This window comes from Leguminivora glycinivorella, chromosome 11, assembly GCF_023078275.1.
Source record: "Leguminivora glycinivorella isolate SPB_JAAS2020 chromosome 11, LegGlyc_1.1, whole genome shotgun sequence".
Taxonomy (NCBI): domain Eukaryota; kingdom Metazoa; phylum Arthropoda; class Insecta; order Lepidoptera; family Tortricidae; genus Leguminivora; species Leguminivora glycinivorella.
Window position 1 is genome coordinate 2,972,304 of NC_062981.1, and position 14,587 is coordinate 2,986,890.

General features: G+C 38.7%; 2 protein-coding genes across 2 annotated transcripts in view; both read left to right on the forward strand.

Annotated features, from left to right (window-relative positions):
• Window positions 1–14,587, forward strand: part of LOC125231304 (Golgi-specific brefeldin A-resistance guanine nucleotide exchange factor 1) — a 59,057-nt gene that overhangs the window by 14,800 nt on the left and 29,670 nt on the right. The window contains exons 9-10 of the mRNA XM_048136746.1: window positions 2,319–2,535; window positions 10,522–10,754. Coding sequence (XP_047992703.1) covers window positions 2,319–2,535; window positions 10,522–10,754 — 450 coding nt within the window. The remainder of the gene's footprint in view (window positions 1–2,318; window positions 2,536–10,521; window positions 10,755–14,587) is intronic.
• Window positions 5,583–8,086, forward strand: LOC125230920. The gene is made up of 2 exons (XM_048136200.1): window positions 5,583–5,656; window positions 6,705–8,086. The coding sequence occupies exon 2, from the start codon at window positions 6,748–6,750 to the stop codon at window positions 7,306–7,308; it is 561 nt and encodes a 186-aa protein (XP_047992157.1). The 5' UTR covers window positions 5,583–5,656; window positions 6,705–6,747; the 3' UTR covers window positions 7,309–8,086.

Genomic DNA, 14,587 nt, shown 5'->3' on the forward strand with positions numbered 1-14,587 from the left:
TATGACATAGTTCTACAGTGGCCTAGGGTTCCAATTGGTTGACTGTACGCTAGGGTGGAGCGAAAAAACACTTTTCTGGAATTAGCAAACCTAATAGTTATCAATCAATGCCCCTTAGTCTATGAAGCCTTTGTGCAAATTTTCAGCTTTTTAAATCAACATCTTCTGCCTCCGCATTAGGTTTGAAATTTTGAAAATCTCATACAAACCTGAAAATTCAACTTTTAGATAAATTAACAAAAAATAAAACCGCCTTCAAAAATAGGCGCGTTACAAAACACGGAGAAACTAAAAAGCCAAAAATAATAAACCTTTCAATTCAGATTTCTTATCGTATTGCAATAAGCTAAACATCCAAATTATAAACAAATCAATTATTTTTGTAGTCGGTACCAGACCTGTTCGTCGCCTTGCTATTGCCTGTTTGCCCCACCCAACCATACACAGGCTGGTACCGACTCCAAAAATAATTGATTTGTTTATAATTTGGATGTTTAGCTTATTGCAATACGATAAGAAATCTGAATTGAAAGGTTTATTATTTTTGGCTTTTTAGTTTCTCCGTGTTTTGTAACGCGCCTATTTTTGAAGGCGGTTTTATTTTTTGTTAAAAAGTTTATTTATTTGTTGATTTTTAGTGGTTCCTAGTGATATTATATGTATCAGTCCGAATACATGTACAGTAGTGAAAGAATTATCCTTTAACTCCTAACCATTGAGGAGTTGACCTTCCATCATCAGCTCAGTTGATTTTTAGTGGTTCCTAGTGATATTATATGTATCAGTCCGAATATATGTACAGTAGTGAAAGAATTATCCTTAAACTCCTAACCATTGAGGAGTTGACCTTCCATCATCAGCTCAGCCACATAAAATTATTACCATCAGACGTAAATACTGGTGTACCTTTGAAAAATAGACTAAAAACATTACATGTGCCTATAACATTTGAAGAGTTCCCTCGATTTCTCCAGGATCCCATCATCAGACCCTGACTTGGTGCCAATGGGACCATCTCGGGGTTATACCGGTTCGATCAAAAAAAAAATTTTGAAAATCGGTCCACGATTCTCGGAGATATCGAGTAACATACATACAAAAAAAAAATAAAAAAAAAAAAACATTCAGTCGAATTGAGAACCTCCTCCTTTTTTGAAGTCGGTTAAAAATGTTTTTCGGCAGTATTATGTTCAGTATACATTATTGATACATATTACAAGAAACTACCAAAAATTGCGAAAATAGCGTTAAAAATCGCCAATTTTCAGTATTTTAGCGGCTATTTTGGCGAATGTACTGAAACTAGACAAACTTTGGCGATTCTTGACGCTAGTTTCGCAACTTTTTGTAGTTTCTCATAATGATATGTATCAATAACATATACTAAACATAATACTGCCGAAATTTTTTTTTTATCTGAAAGTTGAATTTTTAGGTTTGTATGAGATTTTCAAAATTTCAACCCTAATGCGGAGGCAGAAGATGTTGATTTAAAAAGCTGAAAATTTTCACAAAGGCTTCATAGACTACGGGGCATTGATTGATAACTATTAGGTTTGATAATTCCAGAAAACTGTTTTTTCGCTCCACCCTACTGTACGCCGCGCGGTAAGTATGTGCAAAGACATACGTAACTCCGTATAGACGGATAAGGTCTAAGAAAAACACGTACCTCAAAGCCATAGAGAAAAAGGTACGGTGGCCTAGGTGGCGTTACACCTGAGGTTCAAAAGTTTTAAGCTTATGGCGAGAGATGGCTGTCTATGCACTGTGATTACACATTTTGACCGTAACTCTCTATAATACTCGATCCTCTTTGGTATGTTTGCGCGCTGTGTACACAACACATGTAAGCGAATGAGAATAAACGAGAATGAATCTTTATCATCCGCTTACATGTGTTGAGTCTAAAACAAAACTTTTCTTACATCACGCCATAATATCGTCACTACTTTTAAAAAATCTCGTATCTCACGCTGCGTCTCAAAGTTAAAACGCAGTAAGTCTATATGCATTCCATACATACTTACTACAATTTTCTTTTCATTGACAGACGAAGATATATGTCTTTTAATGAAAAAAAAAATGAACTTTGAACGTTTTTACAAGTTATTCGTAAAAAGATACAGGCAAACCCCCTATGGTCGTGTCGTGTGACAGTGTTTTATTTATTTATTTAAACTTTATTGCAAAAATTTACAATAAAAGAGTACAAATGGCGGACAACGCCTTGAGGCTTTCTCTACCAGTCAGCCATCTGAACTGAAGCAGTTTGGTGGTTATTTTTTGTAGGATATTAAAGTTTTCTTTTTTTACAGTTGCTAAGCACAGAGCGTATATCAATCTTCGCCCTGGACCTGCAAATAACGTTCCTCCTGTTCGAAGCCCTCCGCTTCCACCTTAAGTTCCAGGTGGAAGCGTTCTTCAAGAAGGTCATAGAAATCGTCTCCATGGACGTCTCTAAAGCGAACTACGAGCTCAAGGAAATACAACATCTGACGCTGGAGAGCTTGGCGCAGATATTCAGAATACCAGGTATATAATAATATTTTCATCACACCCGCACTTTAAATGTGCTATTCCACGCAGGCGGAGCGTGAGTTATAGAAAAATCGTTCTCTCAAGGGAATAATGAAATTTCTTGTACCGTACTTAACTTTTTTACATCTATTTACATGTTTTTTACATTGCGAGTGTGATGAAAAACATTGTGTGTAACTCGGGGAGTATGAATATTACTAACTCGAGTCTTTAAATCGCTCCGGCAAGCCGTCGCGATTTAACTTACTCTCGTTAGTAATATTCAACTTCCTCCCCTTGTTGCACAATGTACTATTATTCATATATATTTTCACCACACCAACTGGTAAAAACTCTGTTTATTCTTCGTAAACAGATAGCAAAATCGCATTTTATCCACAAGATTGCAAAGTTTTTTCTAGCAAATTTTAACTTGATGTCTTAGGCCGGCTGGTAGAATTTACATATGTGAGTGTGCACGGGAAAACGTCCCACTTTGTCAATTGCTATAAAGCCGCTTTGTCAGTGTATTCATATAAAGATACAAGCAAATCTCGCGTTAACGGTAACCGAGAAAGTGGGACGTTTTACTAAACACACTTACATAGTGTTATGTATACGGGTTTACTATCTGTGCATTAAACGTCAGTCTATACCGGATCGTCTTGTTTCATTGACGCGCCTACTTACCTATCACTGGCGAACGAGTATTTTAAATTCGATCGACGCGTGTGATTTTTTCCCCTTTTAAAAATGCCTTTTGGACACATTGAGTGTTTTAATATCGGTAGCAGTAATTGGGACGCATATGTTAGACGTGTTGAACAATATATTCAAGTTAATTCAATTGCTACTACATTGAAAGTAGCCACGTTAGTGACGGTTGTCGGGCCAGAATGTTACGAGTTAATGTGTGACTTGTGTGCACCGGCTAATCCAGAAACCAGGACATTTGAGGAACTTGTAAGATTAGTGAAAGAACATCTCGAGCCTCAAAGGTCCGAGATAGCGGAAAGGCATGTGTTTCGACAAAGAACACAGCGGCAAGGTGAAAGTGTGCGTGACTACCTTCAAGCATTAAAACATTTAGCAAAAACATGTAATTTTAGCGGCTGCCTTGAGGTTTGCCTTCGTGATCAGTTTGTTTCGGGGCTGTTCAATGAAGATATGAGGTCCAGGATATTCGCAGAACAGAATGTTGACTACAAACGCGCCGTGGAGTTGGCGTTGGCCCTGGAGGCGGCGGAGCGGCACGCGGCGACCGCGTGCGCGCCGGGCGCCGAGGGCGCCGCGCTCCCGGCGGCGGCGCCCCCGGCTGCACAAGGGGACGACGGCTTGCATCGTTTCGGCTCGGGCGCCGGCGCTGCCGCCGCGCGCGCTAAAACCAACCAGCGCGTCTGCGGCCGCTGCGGCAAGGCGGGGCACGGCGATGGCAGGTGTCGGTTCAAGCATTATACGTGTGACACTTGTGGACAAAAGGGTCACCTAAAGGTAATGTGCAAAGTAAAAAGTGCAGTTAGTAGTGGTAACGGCAAAACAAGAAGACAGCTACATTTTAACTATGACAGCGATAGTGATTATAGCGAAGATAGTGCTTTCTATAATTTAGTAGCTAGCAGTGAGGGGGACGAGCCATATTATGTGTCTTTAAAAGTAGGAAACGTGACATGTAATTTTGAAGTAGACACGGGGAGTAGGATTTCAGCCATTTCCGAACGATTTTATAAAAAGTATTTCTCGGATATACCAATTCAAAATCCCCAATTAACACTTCATTCGTATATTGGTAGCCCCATTAGGCCATCTGGCTATTTGATTGTCGATGTCGTTTCGGGCGATAACGTAGAAAAACTGAAATTGTATGTATTTAAAAACGGGGGACCGCCATTGATGGGTCGAACATGGATCAGAAAGTTAAAATTAATATTTCCTTGTCATAATCTAGCTGATGACGATTCAATGGCGGGGACCTTGAAAGATGAGTTTCCGGAGGTTTTCGCAGATGGGTTGGGAACTTTTAAGTCAGAGTTGCGTTTGCATTTAAAGGATAAAACGCCGGTGTTTGTGAAGGCGCGCGCGCTGCCGATCGCGCTGCGCGAGCCCGTGGAGCGCGAGCTCGAGCGCCTGCAGCGGGAGGGGGTAATCTATAAAGTCGAGCGGTCCGACTATGGCACGCCGATCGTGCCAGTTGTCAAGTCTAATGGTAGCATTAGATTGTGTGGTGATTATAAAATCACTATAAATCCATTATTGAAAGATTACCACTATCCGCTGCCGCGGATCGAGGACTTGTTCGCGGCGCTAAGGGGCGGCGAACAGTTCACAAAACTAGACTTGTCAAATGCGTTTCAACAATGTTTATTGGACGAACAATCTCAGCCGATGACGGCAATAACCACTCATATAGGTACATTTATGTATAAGCGTGTTCCGTTTGGCATTAAATGCATTCCTGAGAATTTTCAGAAAATAATGGAAGAAACGCTTAGTGGTTTACCGTCGACGGCTGTTTTTGCAGACGATATTTGTGTCACTGGCAAAGACAGGCCAACTCATCTAGCGAATTTAAGGGCGGTGCTACAAAGGCTCAAAGATAACGGTTTACGCATAAATTTTGGTAAATGCGAGTTTTTTAAAGACAGCGTTACATATCTTGGCTATAAAATTGACAAATATGGTCTACATACAGACGAAAAAAAAATTGAGGCCATCGTAGCAGCCCCCACTCCAACTAACGTAACGCAATTGAGAAGTTTTATTGGACTGGTTAATTTTTACGCCAAATTTTGTTTAAGCATGAGTGATATATTGAAACCTATGTACGATTTATTAAAGAAAAATGTGAAGTGGGAATGGGGTAACGACTGCGAAAGGGCATTTACAAAAATTAAAAAAGTGTTAAGTAGCGCTCCGGTACTAGCACACTACGATCCGTCGCGGCCACTAATCCTTTCAGTTGACAGCAGCGCGTACGGCCTGGGGGCGGCCCTGACGCAGCGCGGGCCGGACGGCTGCGAGCGGCCGGTGTGCTGCGCTTCGCGCACGCTCAGCGCCGCCGAGCTCAACTACTCCCAGCTAGATAAGGAGGCCCTCGCTATTGTGTTCGGAGTGACTAAACACCACCACTACTTGTACGGTAAGCGTTTTATATTACGTAGCGACCATCACCCGTTAAGTTATATATTTGGTAAACACAAGGGAATACCGGTGACAGCCGCCAGCCGCTTACAACGTTACGCCGTCAAATTAGCGGCATACGATTTTGAGATACAGTTTGTAAGGTCCGCTCAAAATTGTTTCGCAGACGCTCTTTCCCGCCTTCCTCTAGGATCGACCGAGGATCGATCTAGAACGAAGTGTCGTGAAGAACTTAGTTACCTACATTTCATAGAGGACAACTTTCCGCTCAGTTTTAGAGATGTGAAAACTGAGACTTCGAAAGATCCTTTACTATGTAAAATATATGGGTATGTAATGTTTGGTTGGCCATCTAACGGTCTAAATGAAATTGAAAAACAATATTTTTCTCGAAAAGAAAGCTTACACATCGACCAGGGGTGTCTCGTATGGGGATACAGGATTGTGATTCCCAAATCCTTACGTGAAAAGATTTTAAGAGAGATACACGATGGACACCCAGGTATCGTAAAAATGAAGCAAATTTCCCGTAACTACGTGTGGTGGGAAAACTTGGACGCCGACATCGAGCGCGTGGCGCACGAGTGCTTGGCGTGTCGCTCGCAGCGGCCCGTGGCGCCGGTGGCGCCCCTGCACTCGTGGTCGTGGCCCACTCAGGTATGGTCTCGTCTACACATGGACTTTTTAGGACCATTTAATTCTGACTATTATTTAGTAGTTATAGATGCGCACTCGAAGTGGATTGAAGCGGAAAAAGTAAAAACCACTTCAGCGCCAGTCGTAATTGAGCATCTTCGGAAAATGTTTGCTCGATTTGGATTGCCAAAAAGAATAGTCAGTGACAATGGGCCTCCGTTTTCATCTTCGGAATTTGCCACATATTTGTTGCGTAACGGTATCAAGCATACTTTGATACCTCCTTATCATCCGGCCAGCAACGGGGCCGGGGAGAACGCGGTACGCTCAATAAAACGCGTATTAAAAAAGGCACAATTTGAAAACGAAGACCCACATGTCGCACTTAGTAGGTTTCTCTTCACCTATAGGAATGCAGAGCAAACTACAACCGGGCGAGAGCCCGCGGTCCTCATGCTGGGCCGGCGGCTGCGCGGGCGGCTGGACCTGCTGCGCCCGGACACCGCGGAGGCCGTGCGCGCCGCGCAGCTGACGCACGAGAGGCGCGAGGGCGCGCGCGCGCTTCGCGTCGCCGACCCCGGAGATAAGGTATTATTTAGAGACTATTCAAAGGCGGGGCCTAAGTGGCAGGAAGGGGTCGTGACAAAAAGATCAAGTCCTGTTTCATATGAAGTTAAAACCAGCGATGGGCGCATGCATAAGCGTCATGTCGACCAAATTTTAACAAGTAATAAATCAAATAGTCTAAGGAAATCACGCCACTCGCTCAGTCAGGTACTTGACGAGTCACCGATGTCTCCTAATACAACGTCCCCGAGACCTCTGGACGTCTTAGATACAGAGGAGTTTTATGATAGTGAAGCGGCACACTCAGCTGAGCCAGCATCGCCGAGGGCGCCCCCGCGCTCGCCGCAGCAGGTACCGGTACCGTCCGTGTCAGGACCTGATCGTCGTAGTCCTCGTTTAAAGCGCAAAGCTGCTTTGAAATGCCTAGAAAGGTTACAGAACGCTTAGCTGCAGTCGTTGCCCTTATAATCACTTATATCAATACATGTCAGTCATATCAGTTTTCCAAACGTATTCTTACCTAACTAATCTAACAAGTATCGCGTAATAAGGTATAACATAAATAAACCTGTACTGTTTAGATAATTCAACTTAATTTTAAATGGTATTCAATAAATGTACCTAATGCAAAGCAACCGATGTAAACAAACACCTAATACCTACTAAGATAAGAACATCAACAAGAAAATATTAGACCCATAAAATATGTTCCTTCAACTTAGAGTCAGTAGATTTAAGGTTCAATTTTAAATAATTATACGTTGAGTTACTTTAGGAATAACTAATATTCCTTTATTTGTAATATTTATGTTTTGACCTTGTGTCATTAGTAATAAGGCATATACTTAAGTACATGTTCCTTACTCCAATGGTTTTGTGGTCTGTTCCAGTGCATATTGTTTACGACTAGATTTCAACATCTGTTTGTTTTATCTTTTTATTACTGGCACCTACTTAGACGTAATACCTATCGAAAATGTTTTCATAAATGCTACTTACTATTTAAGGTAAGCATTAAACTATGTAAAACCTAAGTTAGTTTTCGTAGTTCTTATCAATATTTTATGTAAACCTTACACTTACCTAATAGTAATACCTACACGTGTACTTTCGTGTTATACATATGTGCCAAATATAAATCTCTAATTTTATTAGTAATATAATTAAAAGGGGGGAAAAGTGTTATGTATACGGGTTTACTATCTGTGCATTAAACGTCAGTCTATACCGGATCGTCTTGTTTCATTGACGCGCCTACTTACCTATCACATATAAATGATGTTTTTGATTCATAAATGTTGAATAAATTGACGGTTTATTTTGAGATTGACGTTTTACAATTAGTATTCTGTTGGTGTTGGTGTGGTAAAACATTTACCTAACCTCCGTGCCTTGAAACACTCGTAGGTGAACTGGAAGAGATTTCCCTCTTCGGGATAAGTTCGCCTTTGTTCAGTCACCGGTAATAACATTTTTTTTTTATACTACGTCGGTGGCAAACAAGTATACGGTCCGCCTGATGTAAAGCGGTCACCGTAACCTATGGACGCCTGCAACTCAAAGAGTGTCACATGCGCGTTGCCACCCCATTAGAAACTTGTACACTCCCTTTTGCTGTGTTAAGTACACAGCAAAAAGGAGTGTACAAAACAAGGCAATATTTTTGCAGCATTCTTTTTGAGCGATGTTATTGCCGATGACTGTTCTACCCGAGGCCCATTTCTCAAAACTGAAAGTTACAAGTTACAAGCGGAAGTTTCTTTCCAACTTGTCATATTAGACATTGACAACCTCTTGTAAATAGGGAACTTGGCTGTAGTAAAAATAAAATATTTTATACCATGCACGAAATAAAGCATCAGATAATTATAAGAAAAACATGGACAGAAGTTATTTTTAAATCCAATTTCTATTTAATACGTCAGGTAGAAATATATAAAGTAACTGAATTGACCGTGACGTCCACAGAACTTAATTTAGATAGAAGAAACAAATTCATATATTTGTATAGGGGCCGAGCGTGTCAAATTTTGTACTGAAGTTGATTCTTGCCTGTAATTTTAAATATGTCTCAGGCTCTTGATTGTTCATAATTTTTGTGTTGTTGCAATTGAATATCACGTAACGAGGCATTTTTTATGTTTTGGTTGACTTCAACTTACAAAAATTGACGCCCGAAAGCAAGCTGCGAGTAAAGACGGACAACTCAGTGGATTTCACTGAGTTCATTTGACACGCTAAGTAGATACGTTTGCTTGATCTATGGTATATATGACATCTGTGGTGACGTCACTAAATTCGATTTCATATAAATTCCATATTAACAAGTCGTTCAAATTCGTTTTGACAATTCTTAAAAAGAAGCTGATTTGACTAGGAGGCAAGTAGCCTGTTGTAACTTGTAGCTTCGAGAAACGGGGCCCAGGCCTACGTCACTCGCTCGCGGTCGCGCGTTAAGTACCTACCCGCTAGCCGTTCATTCGAATGAACAAGTTGCCGAGGGGCGCCACGCGCCCTCCTGTGTACGTAGTCTATTTTTTTTAACCCCCGACGCAAAAACGACGGGGTGTTATAAGTTTGACGTGTCTGTCTGTCTGTCCGTCTGTCTGTCTGTCTGTCTGTCTGTCTGTCTGTCTGTCTGTCTGTCTGTCTGTCTGTCTGTCTGTCTGTCTGTCTGTTTGTCTGTCTGTGTGTGTGTCTGTCTGTGGCATCGTAGCTCCTGAACGGATAAACCGATTTCGATTTAGTTTTTTTTATTTGAAAGCTGTGTTAGTCGGGAGTGTTCTTAGCCATGTTTCATGAAAATCGGTCCACTAGGTCGCGGTCGGGGGTTTTTTCAAAATTTTAATTTTGTGGTTATTTTGCCATTTTTTTATTTTGATTTTTTTAGGGAATTTTAGGTCAATTGTACTCAGAATCACGAGTACTTTCAATTTCACTGGGAGACAAAAAGTGTCCCAGAATTTCCATACATTTTTGTTACTTTCCTCTTTTGTTACCCCACACAACATGTACGGAAAATGGTAACAAAATAAGAAAAAATCGTATGGGACTATTTTTTTTAACTAATAGGATTGAAAAAGCTAGTGATTCTGAGTAGAAATAGCATAATTTTTTTTCAAAAATATTACATTACATAAAAGTGGTGAAAAAAAAAAGAAATGCTCGTATCTACTATTCTTCTGAGTTTTACGTAGTAACTTATTAGTATTATATATAATTGTAACGATAACATGCATGCCTTTCAACATTTATTATATAGCACTAAGCATTCGGTATTCTTAGTCTAATATTTCTTAGTTTGTAAGGAAGACATTGCATGTACGCAATTCATATTCACATACATAGCTTTGACATGTAGTGAACATGGAAATTTTCACATGCCCTGTGGCAGAGCATATTAAGGATCTCCAATGTAAACACTTTATAACATCTACTGTAACGCACCATATGTTCTTGTGAATAAACTTTCATTCAAACTTTCATTCATTCATTCATTCATTCATTCATTCATTAGTTAAATAAAGCGTAGGTATTTGTCTTTGCGGGCAAGTGAAGGATCTGTTACGTTTGTAACTTACTAATAATCTGTGGTACTACTTTGTTGTTTCTTTAATAATGTTTTAGTTTTATTTTTACAATAAACTGTTTACTTACCAGGTATATGCAACGAGTTATACCTAAACTACGACTGCGATATATACTGCATGAACGTCTTCGAAGAGATGACCAAGTTGTTGTCAAAGAACGTGGTCTCAGCGACTGCGTATAATATACACACCTTGTCGCTAGAGGCGCTCATGACGATAATAGAAGCTATTGAGATGAGCAACCCTAAGGAGAGCGAGACGGAAGTCGTGGTTGAGGAGGAGGATAAGGAAAGGTATAGTTTTGTCAGTGTTTTATATAAATAACGAGAGATAGTAAGCTCAAGCTATGTTGGCGGCGATTTTGATAGACTCGACTGTGTCAAGTGTTGAACGTAACAATTTCATAGAACATTAAATAAATGTCATATACAAAGAAAAAATGACCAATGAAGTATAATAGTAGTGAGACTGCTTAAAAAATACAAATTAAAATATTTTCTATGAGAAAATAAGTTAATGTGATCTAAAATTTCATAGAAATTTGATAGTTATAACTTTCGTAACGGCGGGGCTGGACGTTATAGATTACGTCATAACTATGAGATGCCCAGTATAAAATGAGCTAGAAGTGAATCAACAATGAAAATCCGTGATCGTACACTGTTAATACGTTCATACCAGTGGATTTTAATTGATTATTGTTTTTCCTTTCGAACATAAAAACACAATGTGAAAATCCATACTAATATCGGAAAGTGTGTGAGTCTGTTTGTCCGTCTTTCACGACAAAACGGAGCGACAAATTGGTGTGATTTTTTAAGTGGAAATAGTTGAAGGGATGGAGAGTGACATAGGCTACTTTTTGTCTCTTTCTAACGCGAGCGAAGCCGCGGGCAAAAGCTAGTGTTAAATAATATCGAACTTGTAACCCAGTGGACTTGACGAAGAATATACTAATCTTTATACAAGAACAACATAATCGCCTCTGGATATTAATTTAATTTCATTATTTAGCACTAAAATTCCACATGCTGTTGATTTAATTAGGACAGCAGTTCTCGAATAGTTTGTACAAAAATTAAGGAGAAATGAAAATGAAAATGAAAATGAAATATTTATTTTTCAAGTAGGCATATTACAATGCGCATATGAACGTCAAATAAAGCTACGCCGGCTCTAACCCTACGCCTCAGCCTCGAGAAGATTTCAGTCCCCCTCAGTTGGGAGGGGGTATCCACTATGGGACCGGCAAGAAACTCGGCGGGCAACTTCTTTTCAAAACATTACATCTTATAATTAACATGCATTAAATAACAACATACAATTTAACATGCAAAAGTATTCATCAAAGAATATGAACAGACTAGGTACTCTATGGAAATCAATTTCAATAAATTATATTATTGCTTAATAATACGTCGTTCTTCTTCAGAGAAAACATATCAAATTGTCATAGAAGAAAAAGATAATATGAATCTCAATATCATTAAATATGTAATTTACCTACACAACATAAAATATAAAATATTTGATGTGCTTTCTTATCTGAACTGTGTCCTCTATACATAATACAATTATTTTAATTGCTATTCGTTTTTTGTAGTTTCTGGTTCGGGCCATGCATGTTTGTCTGTCAAATAGTCCTCGACTCTGTAATAAGCCTTTAACATCAATGATTTTTTAAGTAGTTCTTAAGAGCTGGGAGGGGTAATCTCAAAGCAGTGTCAGGTAACTTATTATAAAAATGAATGCATTGCCCAACAAATGACTTCTGTACTTTACGGACACGAAACTTCTTTATGGCAAGCTTATTTTTGTTTCTAGTGTTATAATTATGGATATCAGAATTCTTAGTGAAACAGTCTAAATTCTTAACAACATAAATTATACTATCATAAATGTATTGGGAAGCTACAGTTAAGATATTAATTTCTTTGAAGAGTTCTCTTACTGATTCACGTGTTCCTAAGTTGTAAATAGAACGAATGGCTCTCTTTTGTAATACAAAGATAGTCTGTATGTCAGCTGCTTTGCCCCAAACCAGAATACCGTATGACATTACACTGTGAAAATAACTATGATACACTAGGCGAGCTGTCTCAACATTAGTCAGTTGCCTGATTCTCCTAACGGCGTATGCGGCTGAACTTAATTTGCTTGCTAGTTTCTTTATATGAGGACTCCATTGTAGATTTTTGTCCAATGTTAAACCAAGAAACAGTGTTGTATCTACCATCTCTAAGCATTCATCATTCAAAAGTATTTTTGTATCGATTGGTTTAACATTCGGCAGAGAAAATCGAATACATTTGGTTTTCTTAGAATTAAGAAGTAAATTGTTGACAGTAAACCACTGCAGTACATCAGCTAACGTGCTATTAATTACATTGTAATCCGTAGATTTTCGGTCAACATTAAAAAGCAGTGATGTATCATCAGCAAAAAGTACTATTTCACAAAAGTTTTTCACTATACATGGCAAATCATTTATATAAACCAAAAACAGGAATGGACCTAAAATTGAGCCTTGTGGCACTCCTAATTGGACTACAGTCCCGCTAGAGCGAGTTTTGTTAACAACTACTGTTTGTGTTCTATTGCTAAGGTAAGAAGACATAAAGTTTAGGGCATTTATAGACAAACCATAGTGTTCTAATTTCAAAATGAGCGTTCCATGATCCACACAATCAAAGGCTTTTGAAAGATCACAAAATATGCCAATTGCATCACAAGAATTTTCCCAAAAATTATATATATGTTTAATGAGTACCGAAGCAGCATCGGTCGTGGAACGGCCCCTTGTGAAACCGAACTGTTTGCTTGTAAGTAATCTATGTCTGTTGAAGTGTCCCAGTAGATCATTTAACATTAGCTTCTCAAAGACTTTACTTAGTACAGGAAGTATTGATATGGGACGGAAATTGGTTATATCACTCGAATCACCCGATTTAAAAAGCGGTATGACTTTGCTACATTTCATAAGATCTGGAAAGGTGCCTTGTGAAATTGAAATATTATATATTACGGCCAAGTAAGGTGCTATTATATCTATGACATGACTAATTACTTTAACTGATGTTCCCCATAAGTCTTCCGTTTTCTTTAAATTGAGTGACTTGAATGTTTTAACAATATTTACAGAGTCTACTTGACTAAATTCAAATGAATTATTACATTTCTTAACATTAGCACAAAGTAATGAATGGGCTTGAGCCGCAGAAGAATGTAAACATTTTGTGGTGTTAACGGCTATATTTGAGAAATAATCTTCGAATGCCGAGGCAACATCGCTGTTCGACACTATTTGTTGATTATCTGATACAATGTTGACTTGACAATCGCGTGATTTACATTTACCAGCTTCTTTATTTATAATACTCCAAGTTGTTTTCACTTTGTTGTCCGACACTTTCAATTTAGAACTAATAAAGTTTTTCTTGGCAGTTAAACACACTTTCTTGAAGATTCTTGAGTAGTTTCTTACATAGTCCAGGAATTCTGAATTCTTGTTCAGCTCTCTCTCACCATAAAGTTCATAAAGTCTTTTTCTACTTTTGTGAATACCTACAGTAGCCCATTCACTAAACTTTGTTTTAACTTTTGACCCACTAATAGATTTCACTTTGAAATTGTTATTAAATTGATTAAGAATTACATTGAAAACATCTTGATACAAATGATTACAGTCATAATGCGAAAATGGTATTATAGACAAACTATGTAGAATTTCATTTTTGAATGATTCCAAGCGAGATCCAGTAATGGGTCTATATGTTATTGTTTGTGGAGTATCATGAATAACGTTTAAGAAAGCTGCCCTTTGGCCGCTGTGATCGGAATGAAAACAGTTAAATAATTTCTTATCTATACATTCACAGTTACAAAAAATATTATCTAGGCATGTTGCACTAGTCACACCTACCCGGGTAGGTTCAAGAAATAAATTAAATAAATTAAATGATTTAAACAAACAGAACATTTTAACAGTATTACTAGATGACTCGAGCAAGTTAACATTAAAATCTCCACATACAATAACATGTTTTTGGCCCTTGCATACTAAATTCAGAACATTTTCCATTGTAGATTCAAATATGCTGAAGTCAGCTGATGGTGGTCTATAAACACATACAATA